The sequence below is a fragment of the Sciurus vulgaris genome (assembly GCF_902686455.1).
Source record: "Sciurus vulgaris genome assembly, chromosome: X".
In the NCBI taxonomy this organism is placed as follows: Eukaryota; Metazoa; Chordata; class Mammalia; order Rodentia; family Sciuridae; genus Sciurus; species Sciurus vulgaris.
Window position 1 is genome coordinate 42955312 of NC_136471.1, and position 18946 is coordinate 42974257.

The following is an 18946-nucleotide window of genomic DNA, read 5'->3' on the forward strand; positions in this document are numbered from 1 at the left end:
GAGACCATCAGCTCATTTGTGGCCCTGGAAGGAAATGCTGAGGAAGTCCTCTGAAGTGAGGCCAAATACAATGAGGTTTTTCTTTTACTTGGCAGCTAACAAACACTATATGCTACCCTGAAAGGTGTGGCACAGATTGAAAGTGTAAGTGGTTCTCATGGAGGGAGCTTCAGGGTACCAGCTATTGATGGACATGCTGCTAAGGGAGGGGCCATGGTTGAAGCAGTTTGTGGAATATTGCAAGCTCTTTCCCTTCTTACCAGTACAAGGTGCAGTAGATAAAGCCTTAGAACCCTAGGAAATTTACCTTAACCCAGCCTTTCTCAGATTCATTTTTTTCATGGAAATTGGTGGGGAGACACCTCAACCACCTGCAAATTCAGAGTTTGGCAAACCCTGATTGAGATGTAGTCATTGGCCATGCATAATGAGTTTTGAGGTAACTAAGGAGCTTGGAGGGGGCCCCCCAACCCTGAAGGCTACTACAAAGAAGGATGGGCGGCCTCTACCTCTAAACCACAGTTTGGGGCATGTTGGCTAGAAGCTAGGGCAGAGCCAAAGGACAAGTGCTGAGGAGTGGCACACACATGCCCTTCTGTGGCACCTCCCCATGCCAGGCCCTGGCAGGCGCAGCTTACCAAACCATCTCCTGTCTGTTTCAGCACACTGCTGCTGGGGCAGAGGGCGGAGGCCAGTCCCTGGTCTCCCCTGGCTCCTGCCTGGAGGACTTTCGGGCCACTCCTTTCATCGAGTGCAGTGGTGCCCGAGGCACCTGCCACTACTTTGCCAACAAGTACAGTTTCTGGCTGACGACAGTGGAAGAAAGGCAGCAGTTTAGGGAGGAGCCCATGTCTGAAACGCTGAAAGCCGGGCAGCTCCATACCCGGGTCAGCCGCTGCCAGGTGTGTATGAAAAGTCTGTAGGGTGGCATCTGCCACTCTGCCCCTTGCCCTCTCTACCCCTTCACAATGGCCACCTCACAAACCTGAACAGTCTGAAGAAGAAAGACCTGAGCCCTTGGCCTGTCTGTCAAGTTGTACATTGGAGTCTCATTTGGGCTGGACTGCTGGACATGGGTCACCCGAACCTCAGCCCTCGCGGATGAGCCCACCCTGCTCAGATCTGCTGTCCCATTTCCATCAACCTGGTGCTACCATTTGATTTGGATGTGTGTGTGACTATTCACGGCTACCTCAGAAAGCTTTGCTGGGCCACTTTCTCGGACTGCTAGCTTTCCTCCCTGTCTTGATCAGAAAACACTTCACAATAGTTAAGAAGTCACTGCTTTATGACCAGAGGTCACCACATATTATTTGACTTAAACCAGAGCCCAGTGTTTCCACATTAAATTTTTGTCTGACTGAACATTCATAGATGCTGCACAGGACAAGCCCTCACTATTCAAGGCAGCCCCCCTATGTCTAAGCAGGCAACAAAATTGGAATGAGGTACCAGTCAGTAGCCTAGAGTGACTTTGGCTCCTTCCAGAATGAGCAAGACTGAACCCCATATTGCTGAAGGAGGCTTGAAGGCTAGCAGCTGAGAGGGGCCAAATAACTCCATAAGGTCCCAGACAAATCACTTCCTCCAGGTCAGCTCTCCCCCAGCCAGAGACAGAGAATTTGGCCTGGTCCAAAGTAGAGCAGAGGATGCAACAAATGTGGCCCAGCCCATAAAAGGAAATGAGAACCACAACCCTTTTTCCTGGGCCAGGGGTAGAGGGGTGGATGGGTAAAGAGGTGTGAATTTTGCTTTTGACTCCAGGAACAAAAGGGTAAATCCTGTGTCCTGATTTCTCAGAAGTCCCTGTTTATTCCAAATGCCATCCAGATGTGTGCAATGTGGCAAATTGAAGCTACAGTGTTTTGGTTTCTTTGCATTCTGAAGCTATTAGAGACTTTCCATTAAATTGGTCATCTGAGTGCTCTTTCACAGGTAGCCTTTTAAACTATTTTAATATGTTTTTAAAACCTCATAAAAATCTAGCACACTCCTCTCATTAGCAGTGAGCAGACTAAGCAAGCCTGAGTTGGCTATAAAGTATACTGTATACTGTTTGTGAGATTTTTTTTTAGCCATTTCTTTAATTATCAGTTTCCCAAATCATTCTTAGCTATGTTGACATGAGGTAATTCCTTCCAGGTGATTCTGTTTCCTTAAGTATTATGTAAACTGTGCCAACACAATGCATAATCAGTATAAACTGAACTTCTGTCACCTTTACCTCCTAGTTGAGTTATAAACATGGTATCAACTTTGTACATAGCAAATAAAATGAATGAAATCTAAACATTTGACTCTTTTGACTTCCTTTGATGAGAATTTTTCTAACATTAATTCTCACTATACCCTGTAACAAAATGTTGAGGCAATAAAAATAAGAGAATTGATCCAAGTCAGGGTTGAAGGAGTCCCATATTGGTCAACAAACCCACAACACACTTCAAGATAAGCCTACAACTGTTTTATCCCCATGACATGCTAGAGCTCCAGAAAGGATTTTCTGTACTCCTGTACCCTCAGGATCATTTATAGATAAATTAAAAGTAGAGAATTACTAAAGTCATTAAAATAAAATCTAAGCTATATATGTATGTATATATGCATGTATATTTTATATGTAAATATACTTAAGTATGTATATATGTGTATATATGCATACATATTTTATATGTGCATATACTTAGGTATGTACATATATTTATATATGCATAAAATCCATCCTCTGGAAGGTTTAAAAAGAAATTAATAATAATTGGGAGATTTCAAGGAAGGGAACTAACCCATGGGAAGGAGACATGTTTCACTGAGTACCATTTTGCCTCTTTTGAGCTTTGAACCTGTGGAATACATTACCTACTAGAAAAAAAGAAAAACATGGAACCTAAGGAAACAGGTGAATTAGTTGGTGGTAGTTTCCAAGCCCCAGATGCTGGCCTCCTGTGGGATTCTGTTAATGGTGGGGGTAAAATAAAGAACCATGTGAAATACAGAGAGTTAAGAAGGCAAGGAAAGGAAAATAGGAAGATAATGCTGAGACTTGAGTATACTCACAGCTCAGTGGTTAGCAAAGCTAATTTGATGAATATGTACTTTAAAACTTAGTAAGTTACTAGTCCTGAAATGGTTTGGAAACGTATTTAATACACAGATTAAATGTCGCCACATGATTCATTTTTTCTACATATGGCTATCTACCAAAACAGTATAATTCAAACACAATTTATTTTTAATACCTCAAACATAAAGCAACAATTTAAGTGCATGGCAAGCTACAGCCTGCAGGCCCAGTCCAGCCCTTCACGTGTTTTTGTGAAGTTGTACTGGCTTACAGCCATGTTCAGTTACATGCATATTGTCTAAGGCTGCTTTTGCACCATTGAGTAGTTGTGACAGAAGCCACATGGCCTGCCGACTAAAATACTTACAATCTGGTCCTTTAGAGAAAAATGTTCTGACCTCCTATTTAAGTGATCATAATATGATTTAAGGACAAGTTGACATCAGACAGAAGTACCAGTAAGGATGAAGAGACTGACCCATCAAAACAGCAAGGGTCCTCCAAATAGCAAGACAATCAAGAAGTGTACATTTGACATATTTTCTTTGACAAATGTGTGGTTATATATTACAGTTATTTAAAATACATATTCGAATAATTTGACAAGTACTTTTTCTCCCTGATTCAGTTACTTTATTATTTGAGCAAGAGAACAGATTGCTTCTTATTATTTAGCTCCACAGAGGTCACACCTGAAAAAGTGATGAAGAACAGTGTAACCATCTCTCATCTGCTGGTGCTTGAGGCAAGATGATAGTTTCTGTCTGTCTTCCAAATGTTCTCATTTCAGCTGCTGAAGACTTGCTGTAGCCATGTAAGACAAGCTGGGAAGCAATGAACTCCTCCTAAACTTTCTAGACTCCATGACTGTTCTATTTCTTCCTGGGGAAGGGTTGTTGTCATTTGTTGTTGTTGTTGTTTTTTTCTGAGAAATGGTAATTGGCTCAGTCATGATTGCTATTGAGTTTGTATGCTGCTGGCATACCAGGCACTTGCTGACTACAAAAGTTTTATATAACAAGTTCATGTTCTTGTGGTGCCAGATGGAAGACAGACCTCCAAGTTGAGTTCCTATTATTCTACACACTCAGAATCTCAAAATCTTCCTCCAGGTCAAAGTCCTCCAATTGTTCAGTAGAGTCAATGAATTCTATCAGAACACAGAAATGAGAAAGAAGGAAAGCTTGACACGTGGGTTGATGTGGTCAATCAATGACCTCAGTGTGACGGTGGCTTTTTAAATCACTTTGCTAAAGAAAGGCTTGTCTGGATGAGACTTACAATTAGGACTGTTACCAAGTATGAGACATTCTCTATAAAGACTTAAAGTAACTAGACTTGTTTCATAGGCCTGATCACAGTGATCTGAGACTCTGCAAGCCCTTCCAGATACCTTTTGAATCACCCATGGCTTCTGATTTGCTGTTTCTGAATAGAGCGTGGGTAATTCAAAATCTTGTCATCATGAATTTGCATAGAACTTTTTACACTAAGCTCATGCTCTTCTTTGGTCATTCTTTGAAACTGGCAAGTACTGGCACATCAGAAAACTAAAATAATCAGCAACACTATTCCCTGATCAGCCTAGCTGAGCAGAAATTTTACTTTCCACAGAAAGCATAAGCCACAGTTGTTTCTGTCTCATAAAAGAACTGCTATGTGTGGGTCTGCTGACCTAAAATCCCAAACAAATCTTACCTGCCCCAGTGGTTGTCACTTCTGGTTTGGCTGGTGGTACAAAGGGAGGCCAGTGTGATGGATGTTTCTGAACTAATTCAAACATCCTTAAATTTTCCTTCAGAATTTCCTGGGGAAACACAGAAACAGTTGTAAATACTACAGACACTAGGTTTCTGTCCAGTTGTCAATTTGTGACTCCAAACCCTAAGAGGTTGACAGGTGGGGAAAATAGCATAGCAAGTATACATATCCTCTACTTGAACCATCTGAAGACCTGAGCCATCTTCAATTCTAGATTTTGTTGGCCAGGCAGGAAGGACCTGGGAGGGAATAGCTGATGGACCCCCATACGCATTGCCCATGCTGCATCCCAAAGCCAGTTGCCTGGATCCAGCTCAATTTAGGGGTGAGGTGTTCCTGAACTATTGGCTCCAAAGAAATTTCATTTAATCAAAATAAATATGCCTCAAGAAAAAAATATGCCCCAAGAGAATATTGGTATATAGTGGCAAGGTTTCAGTTATAGTCCAACATTTAAGGTATATGTCCTAATTTAAATGGCATAGTCTTATAAAATTCTCTTCCTGGTTTATTATTGGTCCTTTTAGTGATGCATGACAGGAAAGTTCATTTTGACATAATTATAAAAGCATGGAATATATCTTATTCTAATTCAGTCCCCAGTACCTCTCCTTTCCTCTCCTCACCCCACCCCCACTCCCTTCCCTCTACTCTACAGATCTTTCTGCCATTTACCATAGTTATTTTTAAATTAATTTCTTGTTTAAATGTGATACCAATACAATTTTGCTACATTCTGAAATATAAGTAATGATCTGGAAAATAATTTTATATTATATCTCAGGAAATTATTACTTGGGGTTTCAGATTCAGGTAGGGACATTAGTGTTAATTATTCATTCACTTGTGAAGAAAAAAAATCTTTCCTTCTTATGCTTACAAAGGCTCTGGGCTCCCATCTCTTGAACCTTTGGTTATGCAGAGAGAACTTGGAATCTCCTGCCACCCTACCCAGTGCTCTTTAAACTACCCCCTATGATCTTCCTTCATTGTTTCAACAAGCATTTACCAATGTCTTCCATCTATGTGGCATCGGTTAGAGGCTGATGATGAGGGAGGTAGATACAAAGATTGGCGAGCCAATGGTATCACACAAGATACCAAAGAGAAACACTAACTTCATGTGGATTTCTATACATTGTGATTCCTGTAAAAGGTAGCATGTGTACATTTTATGTAAGTAAGACAGTTAATGGAGGGATAATCCCTCTAAAGCATGATGGAGTATATTAAGCTATAAATGGACCACTAAACCAAATAGAAAGTGCTTTAGTTTTTTTAACCACCTCAGTATTATGAATAGTGTAAGGCAGAATTTAGGATTGATCAATATGAAACTGGCATTTTTAGGTTAAAACAATAGAAAGGTAGTTGTATATTTTGAATGACTCGTGGGCTTAATGGGATGAAACATTACGTTACAAGCACGTTTGAGACAAAAGTCTTTGTTTCCCCCAAATTTATGCACAAATCTTCATATCTGATAGATGATATGTTGCTTAGTTTCTTTCTCTTGCAATAAAATTCTATCAGATTAGGTTTATATTACTATGAAAAACAATCTTAAAAATGAATCAGACTGAGTAGCTTTCATTTTTAAGACTAAGGAAAACATGTTTACCTTCTGAACAAGGCTACACCAGTTATCAAAGTCTTTTTCTTCTTTGCAGAAAAATCCCTTGGGGAGAGGGAAGCAAAAGAACACAACTTAGAATTGCCCTTTGTATTACAAGATAAAGTTGTTGGCTGAGAATTAGGAGGTGGGCCACTCTCTTGCGTGTGTATTTCCAGCAAGAGAAGATTGGTTGGGCCTCTGGTCCTAGTCCATTGCCTCACTTAGGTACACACATTGGAATTTGTTTGCTCTCTCACTCTGTTTCTCTTTGCTTCTCTGGGTCTTGCTCTCTCTTTCCCCTGTCCCTCTCCCCCCATCCTGTGAGATATTTTAACTTGAAGATCAGTCTCCAAAGCACAGGATTAATTCCATCACATACAATGCACAAATATACACATCTCTAAAAATGTTCAATTAAACCAGCAAACAAAAGCCAAGTAGTACTTTTAGCGAGAGGCAATACTTAATAAAGTGGCTTTGACCTTCAAGAAATGATCTATCAGAACAGAGAGAACCAGCAGGTTCCATCTCATCCTCAGAGCTATCCCACAGTAGTGAAAGAATGTTTCACAAGAGAAGGACTTTTTCAGCTTTTGGTCACTGGTGTTCTGACAGTTGGGTTAAAGGGGAGCAGACAGGCCTATGAGCCACTGGCAGATGCCCCTTCAATGCATGTTGACAGCAACCATGCTTCCAGGGAAAACCTGATACTTCTTGAAATGTATGTATCAAGAAATGGGTACTGTCCTCCCAAGAGGTGTTCCCTAGCCATGCCTATATTATTCCTTGTGCCCACGTGGTTATAATTTGAGGGAAAAGGACAAAAGATGATGATACTAATAACAACATTTATAGAATACTTAGTGTGCCAGACCCTCTGCTAAGTGTCTTATGCACATTGCACCTCATACATCCCTACAAGGAAGGAACTATTGTTTCCCTCATTTTATGACAAAAAGTCCAAAGTTCAGTCCTTATCTAGTACGTAGCAGGGCCTAAATTCGAAATTGAGTTATCTGGCTCTGGGGTCCTTTCCTTTTCTACTATATTACATTGCTTCTCAAGAGGGTGGTGAGGCATGCTACCTAACAACCTAAATAATTCACAGGGAACCAATCTGTAACAGGGTGTCATTGTATTTCACCCCCCAACCTTCAGATACCCACCAATGCTACAGAAGGATCCAAGTTCAAGATGTTCATTCTCTGTGGGGACTGCTGGCAATGGAAAGTCTGGTCATCAACCGTTCCATTCTCTTCAGTGTCAACGAAGGTCTGGGTTGTGTGAGGGTCCAAGAAGATGAGCTCGTCACCTGTTTTGAATGAGACATGCTTAACATTTGAATAACCACCGCTATCCTTAGGGACAGGCCCCCTAGTTCTCCTAACCCCTTTCTTGGTGACAATGAGAATGGAATGACAGAAAGCCTGAAGCCAGGGTGAGCATGCTTGAAACAAACCACTTGTGCCCAGATCTAATTATTCAATGAGAAGACTTACCCTAGCATTTACAACTCCTCAAAGTCCAAGTCCAAAAATGGAAAGCTACATGTTTGGGAAAAGGTGGCAATGAGAGAGCACAGATGACATGGCAGGCTCTGTGAGCAGCAGTAGCAAAGAAGCGATAGTAGAGTCACCAGGCTCTGAGCCCAGGAGTCATTAGGGAGCTGTCTGCCTCTTTTGGCCTTGAAAAACAACTCACTCTAGATCACCAGTTCTCAGATCTATATTCAGAAAGTACCTCTGGTAAGGGAACAGGCCTGAGCCTTCAAGAGAAATACTACCCAGACTGAAGGGGAATTGCTAAGGATTGCTAACTCCAGGTGTTGATTAGGTAACAGGTTAGTCATTGTTAGCAAGTAAATAAATCCTTGCCAGAAAGCACTATCTTTGCCTCATTAAAAGACGTGTAGATGCACCTCACTGGGAAAACTCACTTGGAGATGTCTGGCCTTTCATACATGAGAAAATTCACACTGCATTCATTCCATTGAAAAAGCTTTGCCCCCAAATGACCTGGCAGGAATTTCAGATAATAAAATATCTACTTTTTAGGATAATAAAATATCTACTTTGACCTAATAGTTAAAGGGCTGAGGTTCTTCGAATGGTCATTAGCACATGTCAAGTACCTAGGGCAACACCTAATTTCACTATCCAAGCCTGAGGGCTATCTGGGTCTCTATCCTCGATTGTGTCAGGTGATGAAAGAGACATCTATCTGCATCAAGAGAATGAAGTGGAGAGAGATGTCCCAAAGACCTTTCTGGCATGGTGCCAGGAGGGCACATCTATATACTTCCATTGGTAAAGACTGTGTTTTTGATGTCTGTTGAAAAGTTTGACTTTTCTGTATCATAAACCAAAGAGAAATTATTTAACACACTCTCTGTCCTAATTTTCTTGTTTTTTAACTGGGGCCATTGAGCCTATTTGAATCACCTCATAGGATTTTATAAGAACTAGATTTCACCTCTGTGAGATACATATAACACAATACCAGTGCAAGGTCATCATAGAAGTATCTTTCTTCAAATCAAAAGAATTCCCCTACAAATATATGGTATCCCCCTCTGACTCGCTTTATGAAAGTCAAGGTACATATTCCCCCAGACCAAAGATGGGTGACATTCATGGCATCAAAATAATCTCAGATCACACTAAAGAGAAACAACCAAGATGTAAAGAAGGAAGCCTAAGATGATAGAAAAGTGAAAGGAAAAGGAAGTTGCAGACAAGAAAATAGCCAAAACTGGACTACAACCAAACTCTCTGCCACCAGAGTGTTTTCAGTTAAGGTGCTGAGAATAAAAACAATGTGTCTGACTCAGGCTTGGACCTTACCCCATGGGCGGGTGTGTGTGTGTGTGTGTGTGTGTGTGTAGTAGAGCTTTACAGGCTGCCTCTTTTCTGATGGTGCTTACAAGAGATACAGCAGAAGATGTAAAAAATAAATTCTAGAAATTACATAAGGACTGAATAAAGTTCTCAACTGAGGCCCAGGGAGAAGAGGAGGCTTCTCAATCATCTACAGAAACAGGGCTAGCCCTGTTAGCATTAGTGATGTGGATCTCCAGATAGCAACCTACGCTCAAGTGCAGAGAACAAATATCTCCTTCTCTCTAGGCAGGATAGAAGGCCTTAGGCATCCTGGCCAGAGCCTCCCACATTTAGAGCTTCTCCCAGCTTCTCACCAGGCAGGGGACCCTAGGGAAGCAACAGAGTGTGGCAGGCCGAGATGACCCAACTGGGATGGAATCCTGGCTTCACAATGCTTTATAGCTAGGGGACCTTGAGAAATAGCCTTTCTTAATCTTGCATAATGTATAAGATGAAAACGACAGTCTCTACCTCACAGGGGTGTTGTGATAATAGAGACAAGAAAGAAACTCATGTGTTCAATACAGACACAATTTTTTCCAAATATTTTTGACACCTAGATTGGTCAAATCCACAGACGTGGAACCCACAAATATGGAGGGCTGAATGTATATTTTTGTAACATTTTCTTTGACAGGAACCGAAAAGCTTAGAAACAGACAGCATTTTATTTTATTTTATTTTATTTTTTTCAGACAGCATTTTAAACTTACATAATTCCAAATAGTGGGTTTCATACTTAGAAAAATAAAAGCCACCATGGGCTCCAGATTTTCCATTGTGCTGTAGTTCTTAGACTTGACCAATAGATGGCAGCATTGGAGAGAGCAGAGGCAGCTGCTTAGCAACCACACCCTAGAGGAAGCTAGGAAGGATGGAAGTGTTGGGGTGGAGCCTTTCACTAAGAGCATACTATGTGCTTGGCTCTTTGCTGAAGGCTTTACTGCAAAATGACCTAATGGTGAGTCAGGCATTAGCTTATTTCATGTAAGAGCCTGAGACTGAAAAAGCCGGTATCTTCTTTAGTCACACAGCTAACAAATAGGGGACTGGTGTTGCCATCCTACCAAACCTTCCAGAATCTCTGAAGAGACAGGTTGGGGAGGATGACCAAAGCCATCTCCACCATGTCCTATACATATCCTTTCATGACATTCCCTTATAACTGCTCTGGCTCTCCTTGCCTGGTGACCAATCTAACTTCATAACTTCCTTGAAATTCAGTCTCTAAGACTCCATTCCTGCCAGAGACATCCTATGCCAAATTTCCCTGGATGTATGACTTCCTTGCTTAGGGTCTTCAGCACTGACTGGGTATCTGGGTCCTTAGTACTCAAACCATGGTCTATGGACCAGCAGCATTGCACCACCTAGTTAGAAAAGTAAATGTTATGCCCTACCCCACACATACTGACTCTGCATTCTACTAGGTTCTTACAGTACCTGTGTACATTCAAGTTTGAAGGCACTGGGCTAGCTCATTCTGTGTGATCAGGGCCTTAAATGTATCTGGCCACAGATAGTAAGGAAGATGGTTAGGTCTCCAGAGGTGCTGACCTATGCAGGGAATTCCATGATGCTCAATTAAGGTCCACATTAGGAGGTTAGTGGTCTTAAGGCTTAGCAGTCACTATTGGGAAAGAGAAACTTCCATCTTTGCCACCTCTGATTTCACCCTGTCATGTCTCTAGACACTGAACCAGCAAGACCAGCGGTGGGGGCACAGGAAGCCAGAAAATGTTCCTCCTAACCTGATTGCCTGAACCCCAATAAGAAGGAGATCAGCAAAGTCAAGAGACAGAAACTCTACTGGCCTAGGCTCACAGGCAGGAGACAGATGTTCTGGAGCAATGTTGTGACCTTGGGGATATCCCATGAGAAAGTAGTGAAACCATCTTATCAAGAGGAAAGGAAGTGGAGCTACTGAAAAGGGACCTGCTTTCCATCAGGCATATGGCAGCATTACCCTTTGTAGGTCAGATTAAAGACAGAAGGAACTAACCAGAGGCTGGAATATCCCTGAGCTAGATGAGGACCCACTTACTGGAACTGCCTGGTCTCCCATGCACACCTTCACCCCGTACCCTCCCCTAACCCATGATGACTTACTTGAGATTCATCCTTTCTTACCTAAGAATCCTATGAAATAATAGGCGTTATTTGGCTTTCCTCCTAATGCCCCTAAAGACTGTGGCATCTTAAAACACTCCTAGAGGGAAAGAGAATGCAAGATTCTCAACTCACTTGTGGACTGCTGCTCACGGATCTCTGTGCTGACATGGTGGTGTGATGGGCAGGAAGCAATGGGCTTGGGGAAAGGAGCAACTTACTTTGAACGCGTCTACATACACTGGATTTATTTGGTTTATGCCCAAGCGAAGGGGTACAATGAGCAGCAGGGGTTTCCAGACTGGGCTGAAGGCAGAGATGCCTTTATTGTGATTTGAAGCGGTCAGAGAATCAGAGATGCTTTCATCAGCTGTGTCAACACTCAAGGGTAGGACACAGCACATTTTTTCTAGAAACAAAAGACAAGAGAGCTGGGTAAGTAAGAAGTAGCTAGCTCTAGGAGATACTACAAAGGTAAAACTAACAGGGACCTCACATGCTCCCTATCCTGCGTGGAAGGTCTCTGCCCCAGCCAACAGGGCCCAGTTGGCCCTACTTCCCATTGAAAGCCTGGGCCATTCCTTTGGCTTCATGGTCTTCTTGCTGGTCACTGAGCATTTGTTTAGCTCTGTACAGGTATTTTGGGCTCATTGAGAGAATCTCATCTCTCATCTCTCAACTAGCCTGGAAGGGCCTTGATGGGGACATTAACTTCAGATTTCTCTAAACCCCATGGCCTGGACAAGGGTGGGCTTCCATGAGACATCTACTGGTAGTTTAATAGATTATACAGAGTTTGATTCTCCTGCAGGAAAGGGAAGTGATACATCTTTGAGAGGCAGCAAAGACCCTCTAATGTTTTTCTACCTTTAAGAAGGCTGAAAAGAAAGAGAAGCAGAGCCCTGTGTTCCTCTAGGGCCCCCTGTCCTGGTAGAACAGGCCAGAGAACCCCATATTTTTGAATGGTGAGGAACAAACTCATCACCCACTAACCAGGAAGGTAAACAGGCTAGGGAACTCACTGATATCTTCAATGACCACTGTGTTATCCATCGAAACATAAACAGCCAAGGAATTCCATTCGTCAAATAAAGCAAGTTTTCTGCAAATGAACATATAATGAGTCACAATTGGGGAAGATGAAAATATCAGGAAGCAGTACAATTTATGCCCAGTGTTCCTGATGTCACCAGAGAGGCTGGTGTTCAGGTTATCTCTGGCTCCTTTGACAGAGCTCTGGAACATTCCACGTCTAGGGGACTGTATGTGAACCTCAAAAAGAAGGCTCCACTTCACAGCATGGAAAAGTCCATCTCACAAAATGATGGGACTCCTACTGAGTGAAAAAGAAAAGTTACCTATGTATCTGCCCCCCAAATACCAAGAGATTTTGTTTTCTTAAATAAGGACATTCTGAATTACTTCTTGTCTTAAAAAAAGGAATAATTCTGTCATTAAAAATATATATATTTAGGAATGGGGTATAGGTCAGTGGTCGAGCACTTGCACAGTAGGCATGAGGTCCTGGGTTCCATCCCAGCACCAAAAATATATAGTTTGGGAGCATAGATAATATGTATAATGAGTTCCAGGAAAGAAAAACAGAGAAAGGGGGATAGAGGAGGGGGGATAATGAAAGAGAAAGATGCATTATACTCCCTTCTCCAGCTACATTCAAGGAATGAGAATCCCATTCAAGGAAACAGACCACAGATGACTTGGGTGTGGGGCCTTACACTGGCTGAAGAGAGACAGTGTCAAACTGCATGACTTCAGGGCAGATTAGTAAGAAGACCCTTTTAAAGGAGAGATTATCTGAGGCCTGTGTAAAACACCCTTCCCATTTTCCCTTACCTTCTTCCCTTGCCAGTTTGAGAAAAGACATATTTAACTTGGCTACTTCTGGGATATATGAGTCAAGTCTAGTCTCACTGGACAAAAGAAGAAAACATCCTGTCTACCAAAGCAGCTCCCAGGAAGAGATTAATTAACATTACATCTTTATTTATTTTATTTTTATTTTATTCATTTTATTTTTTACTTATTTTAATTGGTATATTATAATTATACATAATAGTGGGATTTATTATATCATATTCATACATATTGCATTCACTTTTTTTTTAGTACCAGGGATTGAACTCAGGGTCACTCAACCACTGAGCCACATCACCAGTCCTATTTTCTATTTTAGTTAGAGACAGGGTCTTACTCAGTTGCTTAGGGCCTCACTTTTGCTGAGGCTGGCTTTGAACTTGCAATCCTCCTTCCTCAAGTCTCCTGAGCGGCTGGGATTACAGGTGTGCCCCATAGCGCCTGGCTACATTCACTTTAATGCATTATTTTCCCCCATAATAATGATGATGATGATGGTATGAGACATTCCTCAACTTATGATGGTTTGACTTAAAATTACTATGGTGCAAAAGCAATACACATTCAGTACTGGGATCTTTCCCCAGGCTAATAATGTACCACCTGATACTCTATTATTATTATTACTTTGGTACTAGGGATTGAATCCATGGGTACGTAATCACTGAGCCACATCCCCAGCCATTCTTAGTTTTTTATTTTGAGGCAGGATCTTGCTAAGTCACTCAGAACCTCAATTGCTCAATTGCTGAGGCTAGCTTCAAATTGTGATCCTCCTGCCTCAGCCTCCTGAGTTGCTGGGATTATAGGCATGCACCACTATACCTGGTGCATCTGATACTCTCCTGTGATGATGGGCAGTGGCAGTGAGCTGCAGCTCCAAGTCAGCCACAGAATTACAAGGGGAAACAACCAATATCCTACAGTAGACCATACTGCTAAGCAATAATGTTCAATAGGTTCGATATATTCAATATGCTTTTGACTCATGATGTCTTTAATTTACAACAGGTTTATCAGGCAGTAACTCCAGGAACATCGATATTGTTGTTGATGATAACAATCATGATGAGTCAGAGCCCATATACATTATGTGAGCTAAATTAAATTATGTGCTTCTATTTGTATACTGTTAGGAACCTCGACATTCAGAAGAAAGAAGAAAATTCTGAGGGAAGTCATTTAAAAACCAACTATTTCAAGCCAGGTTCTAGGCTCAGCACAGTTATTCTAATCTTTTACACTTTCTGCCCTGGGTTCTTACAGCAGTTCCTGAAATACTGCCAGTTCCTGACTCAGCTAAGTCAATGATACTCAAATGACACTCATTTTTTTTTAGTTATTGATGAAACTTTTTTTTTTTTTTTTTTTTTGGGTGCTGGGGATTGAACCCAGGGCCTTGTACTTACAAGGCAAGCACTCTACTGACTGAGCTATCTCCCCAGCCCCGGAACTTTAATTTTTTAAAATTTATTCATATGCAGTGCTGAGGATCGAACCCAGTTACCTTGCACATGCTAGGCAAGTGCTCTTCCACTGAGATACAGATGAGCCCACAAATCACACTCTGGTCTAAGGAAAGATTTCCTAGAGTTACTGCCTGATAAACCTTTTGTAAATTAAAGACATCATGAATCAAAAGCACATTAAGAATGTGATACCAAGGAAAACTTAAAATGTGGTTTTACTAACAGAACAGCTTCCCTTCTCCTGTTAGTAAAACCACATTATAAGTTTCCCTTGGTCCCCAGAAAGCCCAGACTGCTCCTGACACATGCATATTTCCAAAGCATTCTAGTTAATTAATTAGTAATGGATTAATTTCTAATAATTGAGACAGGTCCCCTTCTGTACCTTACATGGAATAGGCCCTGCCATAATGCCCAGGAGTTGAAATACACTACACCAAAGGAGGCCTGATGGTTTCAATCTTCTGCTCCCTAAATTTGGCCCCAAATTCTAGCTGCCATTTTTATTCATTCTCAAACATTTATTTGAGCACTTATGTGTGTGTGAAGTTTTATGTGGTAGAGTTGCACAGTGAACAAGAAAAATCTATCCTCTGCTCTGGAGTTTTCATTCTGAAACAGGTTGTCAGGAAGGAAGGAGGGACAAGAAGAAAGGTGGCCTGAGGGCATAGGAAAATCTGATGCCCTATTCACTTCCAAAAAGTTGGCTCTGATCTTTTCTCTTACATTGGGAGGCAAATTCTGGAATTTAACAGGATAACTATGGAAGTGTCATGCTGGGCTACCTTGAGTTTGCTGAGAGATGGCAAACTGCTGAGGGATTCCAAGACTCCCTAGGGGTTTTTCACCTCCAATAGGTGGTGAGTTCCTTGACGTGAGTACTCTCCAGTTTATTTCAGCACTTAACATAGGAAAGGCACCAGTAAATGTTAAATGAATTAGTTAATAGATTTTTAAACTATGCAAGGGGAGTCTACTTCTTGCTTGGGCTGGCTAAGTCTCTACTACTTAATCCTTTTCACTTCAAAGGACCCCCCCCCAGACTAATAACTCTCTGGCACAAGCACATCAATCTGTAGGATGGGCTGCTGGATGAACCCTGGGGTATGGTCACATATACTGATACAGTAGATACAACTCTGATCAGTCCAAGAAAGAGGTCCACATGTACACATTTCAAAGAATTGTCTGAGCAAAATGGTCCAGGTGTTTGTTGGCTTAGTGGGAGGGGGGCTTAGTGGGAATGCAAGAATACTTAAGTTGATGGAAGGTTTAGTTGGCTGGGGAGGGAAGCTTAGGAAATGGTAGAAGAGGCAGATGCCAGACTCTTTTACTTACTTTAACACCTGTGCAACTGTATTTGGTCCAAACCATTCGCCAATTGATTTCCCTTCTCCTACACCCATTTGTGCTGTTTTTATGTGGAAAAAATTGACATGTTAGCAAAATATCTTCCAATGAGCTATAAATGCCTAAATTTTTGCATAAATAATTAAGCAGACAGATAATAATTACGACAACTTAGTGGAGTCACTTATATAAGGCAGGAGAAGAAAGAGATCAGGTATGGGTATTTCTTTCAAACTGCTAATTAAGGATCTTACCCATTTGATGGATAGAATAACAACAGTCTTTTCTATCTAAGAAGCACTGTAGAATCCGTTGGTATTCTTTGGGTTGTTCTTTTTGTTTCTCCCAGTTCCAGTCTTTTGAAGGAAAAAAAGGGCTGAAATCGTTATTATAACTGTTTTTTACCTCTTAGCACTCCTATTGTAACTACAAATTAGAAGGAAAATAAAGGTTTAACATCTAGAAGATGATGGAGTTAGAACATTCCTAAGTAGCTTTCATCTGAATAATAAAGACATCTGAAAACTGATCACTTTTCAAAGACAGTAGATATAAAGTAAAAGCCGAAAAAGAAGTTGACCAAGGAATTGACTTAATGAAAGGGCTGGAGCTGGAAAGATATTATACAAAAATGGTATCACAAAAGGTCTTTCTGGCCAGCTACTCTGAACAGGAAGTCAACAAAAAAAGTGGCAGTGTGTCCGTATATAACCCAGATGCCATAATATCTCTTCTCCACACGGACAGCAAAGGCTTTTCTCTTACATTCTGGCAGCATCGCCAAAAGGGTCTCATGGGGGGAAGTACTATTCTGACATACAGCAGTTTACAGGGAAAGATACATAATTCACAGCTGAGGAAACTTTTTAAAAAATTGCATGCTTACATTTTTACAACACCTTTTTAAAAATCCATGCTGACCTTTGAAAAAAACAAATACCTTTGCTATCAGGTATTTGAGGCTTCCTTAAGACCAAAGCCAAAATCACTGCATATGTAGGGATCCCATCTGTGCCTTAGGCACAGTCCCCCAAATCCTACATAGGCCACTTAGAACTTATTGATGACAACTGCAGAAATGCTGTATAATCACTGCTATAAACAGAATGCACACTCCCATTCTCTCCATTCTAAGAATTCTGTCTAATGGGGCAGATTTGTGAGGCTTAGTTTGCCTCCTCGACCTAAATTTCTCTCCTGAGGTTTTAGAGAGAGCTTGAATTAACAATTGAAATGCACTTGAAGTCAAAGGCCATTATCTCCAAACTCTTCAGTTCCCTTTTGCCTCTGATGTCTCTGAAACCAAAGTCTTAAACTTTAGATCCAGCACATCCTGCAGAAGGTGAACCACATCCAACTTCTTCTCATGAGCTACTGAATCGTCCAAGCCTGGAGAAATCCTGATTAACTGGCTGCTAAGTACCATTAAGTATTTGCTGATGACAGTGCTAAGTGAACACTGCATCTCCATTTTAAAGTGACTGAAAAGGATACAATCCAAAAGACTTCTTTACAAAATTAAATCTTTTTTGGGGGGTGGGGTACCAGGGATTGAACTCAGGGGCACTCAACCACTAAGCCACATCCCCAGCCCTATTTTATATTTTATTTAGAGGTAGGGTCTCACTGAGTTGTTTAGTGCCTTGCTTTTGCTGAGGCTGGCTTTGAACTTGAGATCCTCCTGCCTCAGCCTTCTTAGCTGCTGGGATTAAAGGCATGTGTCACTGTACCTGGCAAAATTACATGTTTTAATTCACCTTAATTACAAGGTTTTTTCCAAATGTTTTCTGCTACTTCCTTTTATATTGCAATGACTGAGGCTGCTGACTGTGGCTGCTCCTCACTTCCAAAATTTACTTCCAGAAAAGTCATCTTGAAGAGTTCTATAAGTGAGGAAAACTGAAATAGTAAGAATGAATCTGTACCAAGAATAGGTGTACAGTAGAGAAATCACTCGACAAGGAATCAGCAGATCTGCATTCTATCTCCACATCTATGATTCCTTGCTGTTTGACCCTGGGCAAATCACCTCACCTCCATGAGTCTGTTTCCTCATCTGTAAAATAGAAATTATGATACTACCCAGGGAAAGTAGGCATGGGATGTCCTAAAGCCTGAAGAGAAGGCAATATGCCCTATAAGCCTCCCAGACCCTTCTCTGATCCACTCTGAAAACTGTAGCAGGATCTGTGAGTTTGTAGAATAGGGAAAAGGGAGCAATGTTTTCATACCTCAATTAGCAACAGCCAATGAGTTTAGCAGCCCAGTCTCATCCAAAATGTCCTTTCACTCTCTCGTCCCAAAGTCTAATTGGACTTTCACCCAAGTGCCTGAACTGGCATACAGCCAAAGTCATCCTCCAGATGCCCACAGGGAAGCACGGACAATGTCTTAAAGAAAGCAAGACTCAAGAGTTCCAACAATGAGTACCAGAAGGTTCTTAATTAATGAAGCTCTCTCCTGAGGAAGCTAATGTAATGATTCCTTCATCATCAAATGGACATCCTCAGTGAACCAAAAACAAAAATAGCACCAGCTCCCTCATTAGGTACTTCCTTTAGGTCACTTACATCCTTTTTCAGATGGGTATTTTAAAATGAGGTCAAGAAACAGACTTACCACCACACCCTTCTTCCTGCTCCCTTTGTAATCTGGTATTTTTTAAACAATAGCAAAGATGGAAACTAAATGACACACCTGCCTCAATGATCAATTCTGTCTCAGGAAAATAACCTCTGGCTTGATGAGTCACAAGGAAATACCAGCTGTTTCCTTCTTATGAAGGACTTCATTCACTTGTCAACTCCATCACTAAAGTTTGCAGAGA

At 41.3% G+C, this 18946-nt stretch overlaps 2 protein-coding genes across 6 annotated transcripts in view; one reads left to right on the top strand and one right to left on the bottom strand.

The window, feature by feature from the left end:
• COL4A6 (collagen type IV alpha 6 chain) overlaps positions 1–4154 on the top strand; it is a 304446-nt gene extending 300292 nt beyond the window's left edge. For all 4 annotated transcript variants that reach the window (XM_079124394.1, XM_079124396.1, XM_079124395.1 and 1 more), the window contains one exon: positions 663–4154. In XM_079124394.1, the coding sequence (XP_078980520.1) occupies positions 663–923 (261 nt within the window). In that variant the 3' untranslated portion in view covers positions 924–4154. The remainder of the gene's footprint in view (positions 1–662) is intronic.
• ATG4A (autophagy related 4A cysteine peptidase) overlaps positions 3672–18946 on the bottom strand; it is a 54201-nt gene continuing 38926 nt past the window's right edge. The window contains exons 5-13 of one of the 2 annotated variants that reach the window (XM_079124410.1): positions 16374–16475; positions 16108–16180; positions 12448–12527; positions 11647–11834; positions 11447–11525; positions 7604–7749; positions 6444–6500; positions 4760–4868; positions 3672–4211 (exon numbers count right to left, since the gene is read on the bottom strand). In XM_079124410.1, coding sequence (XP_078980536.1) covers positions 4141–4211; positions 4760–4868; positions 6444–6500; positions 7604–7749; positions 11447–11525; positions 11647–11834; positions 12448–12527; positions 16108–16180; positions 16374–16475 — 905 coding nt within the window. In that variant the 3' untranslated portion in view covers positions 3672–4140. The remainder of the gene's footprint in view (positions 4212–4759; positions 4869–6443; positions 6501–7603; positions 7750–11446; positions 11526–11646; positions 11835–12447; positions 12528–16107; positions 16181–16373; positions 16476–18946) is intronic. The other variant, XM_079124411.1, reaches the window with a different exon arrangement.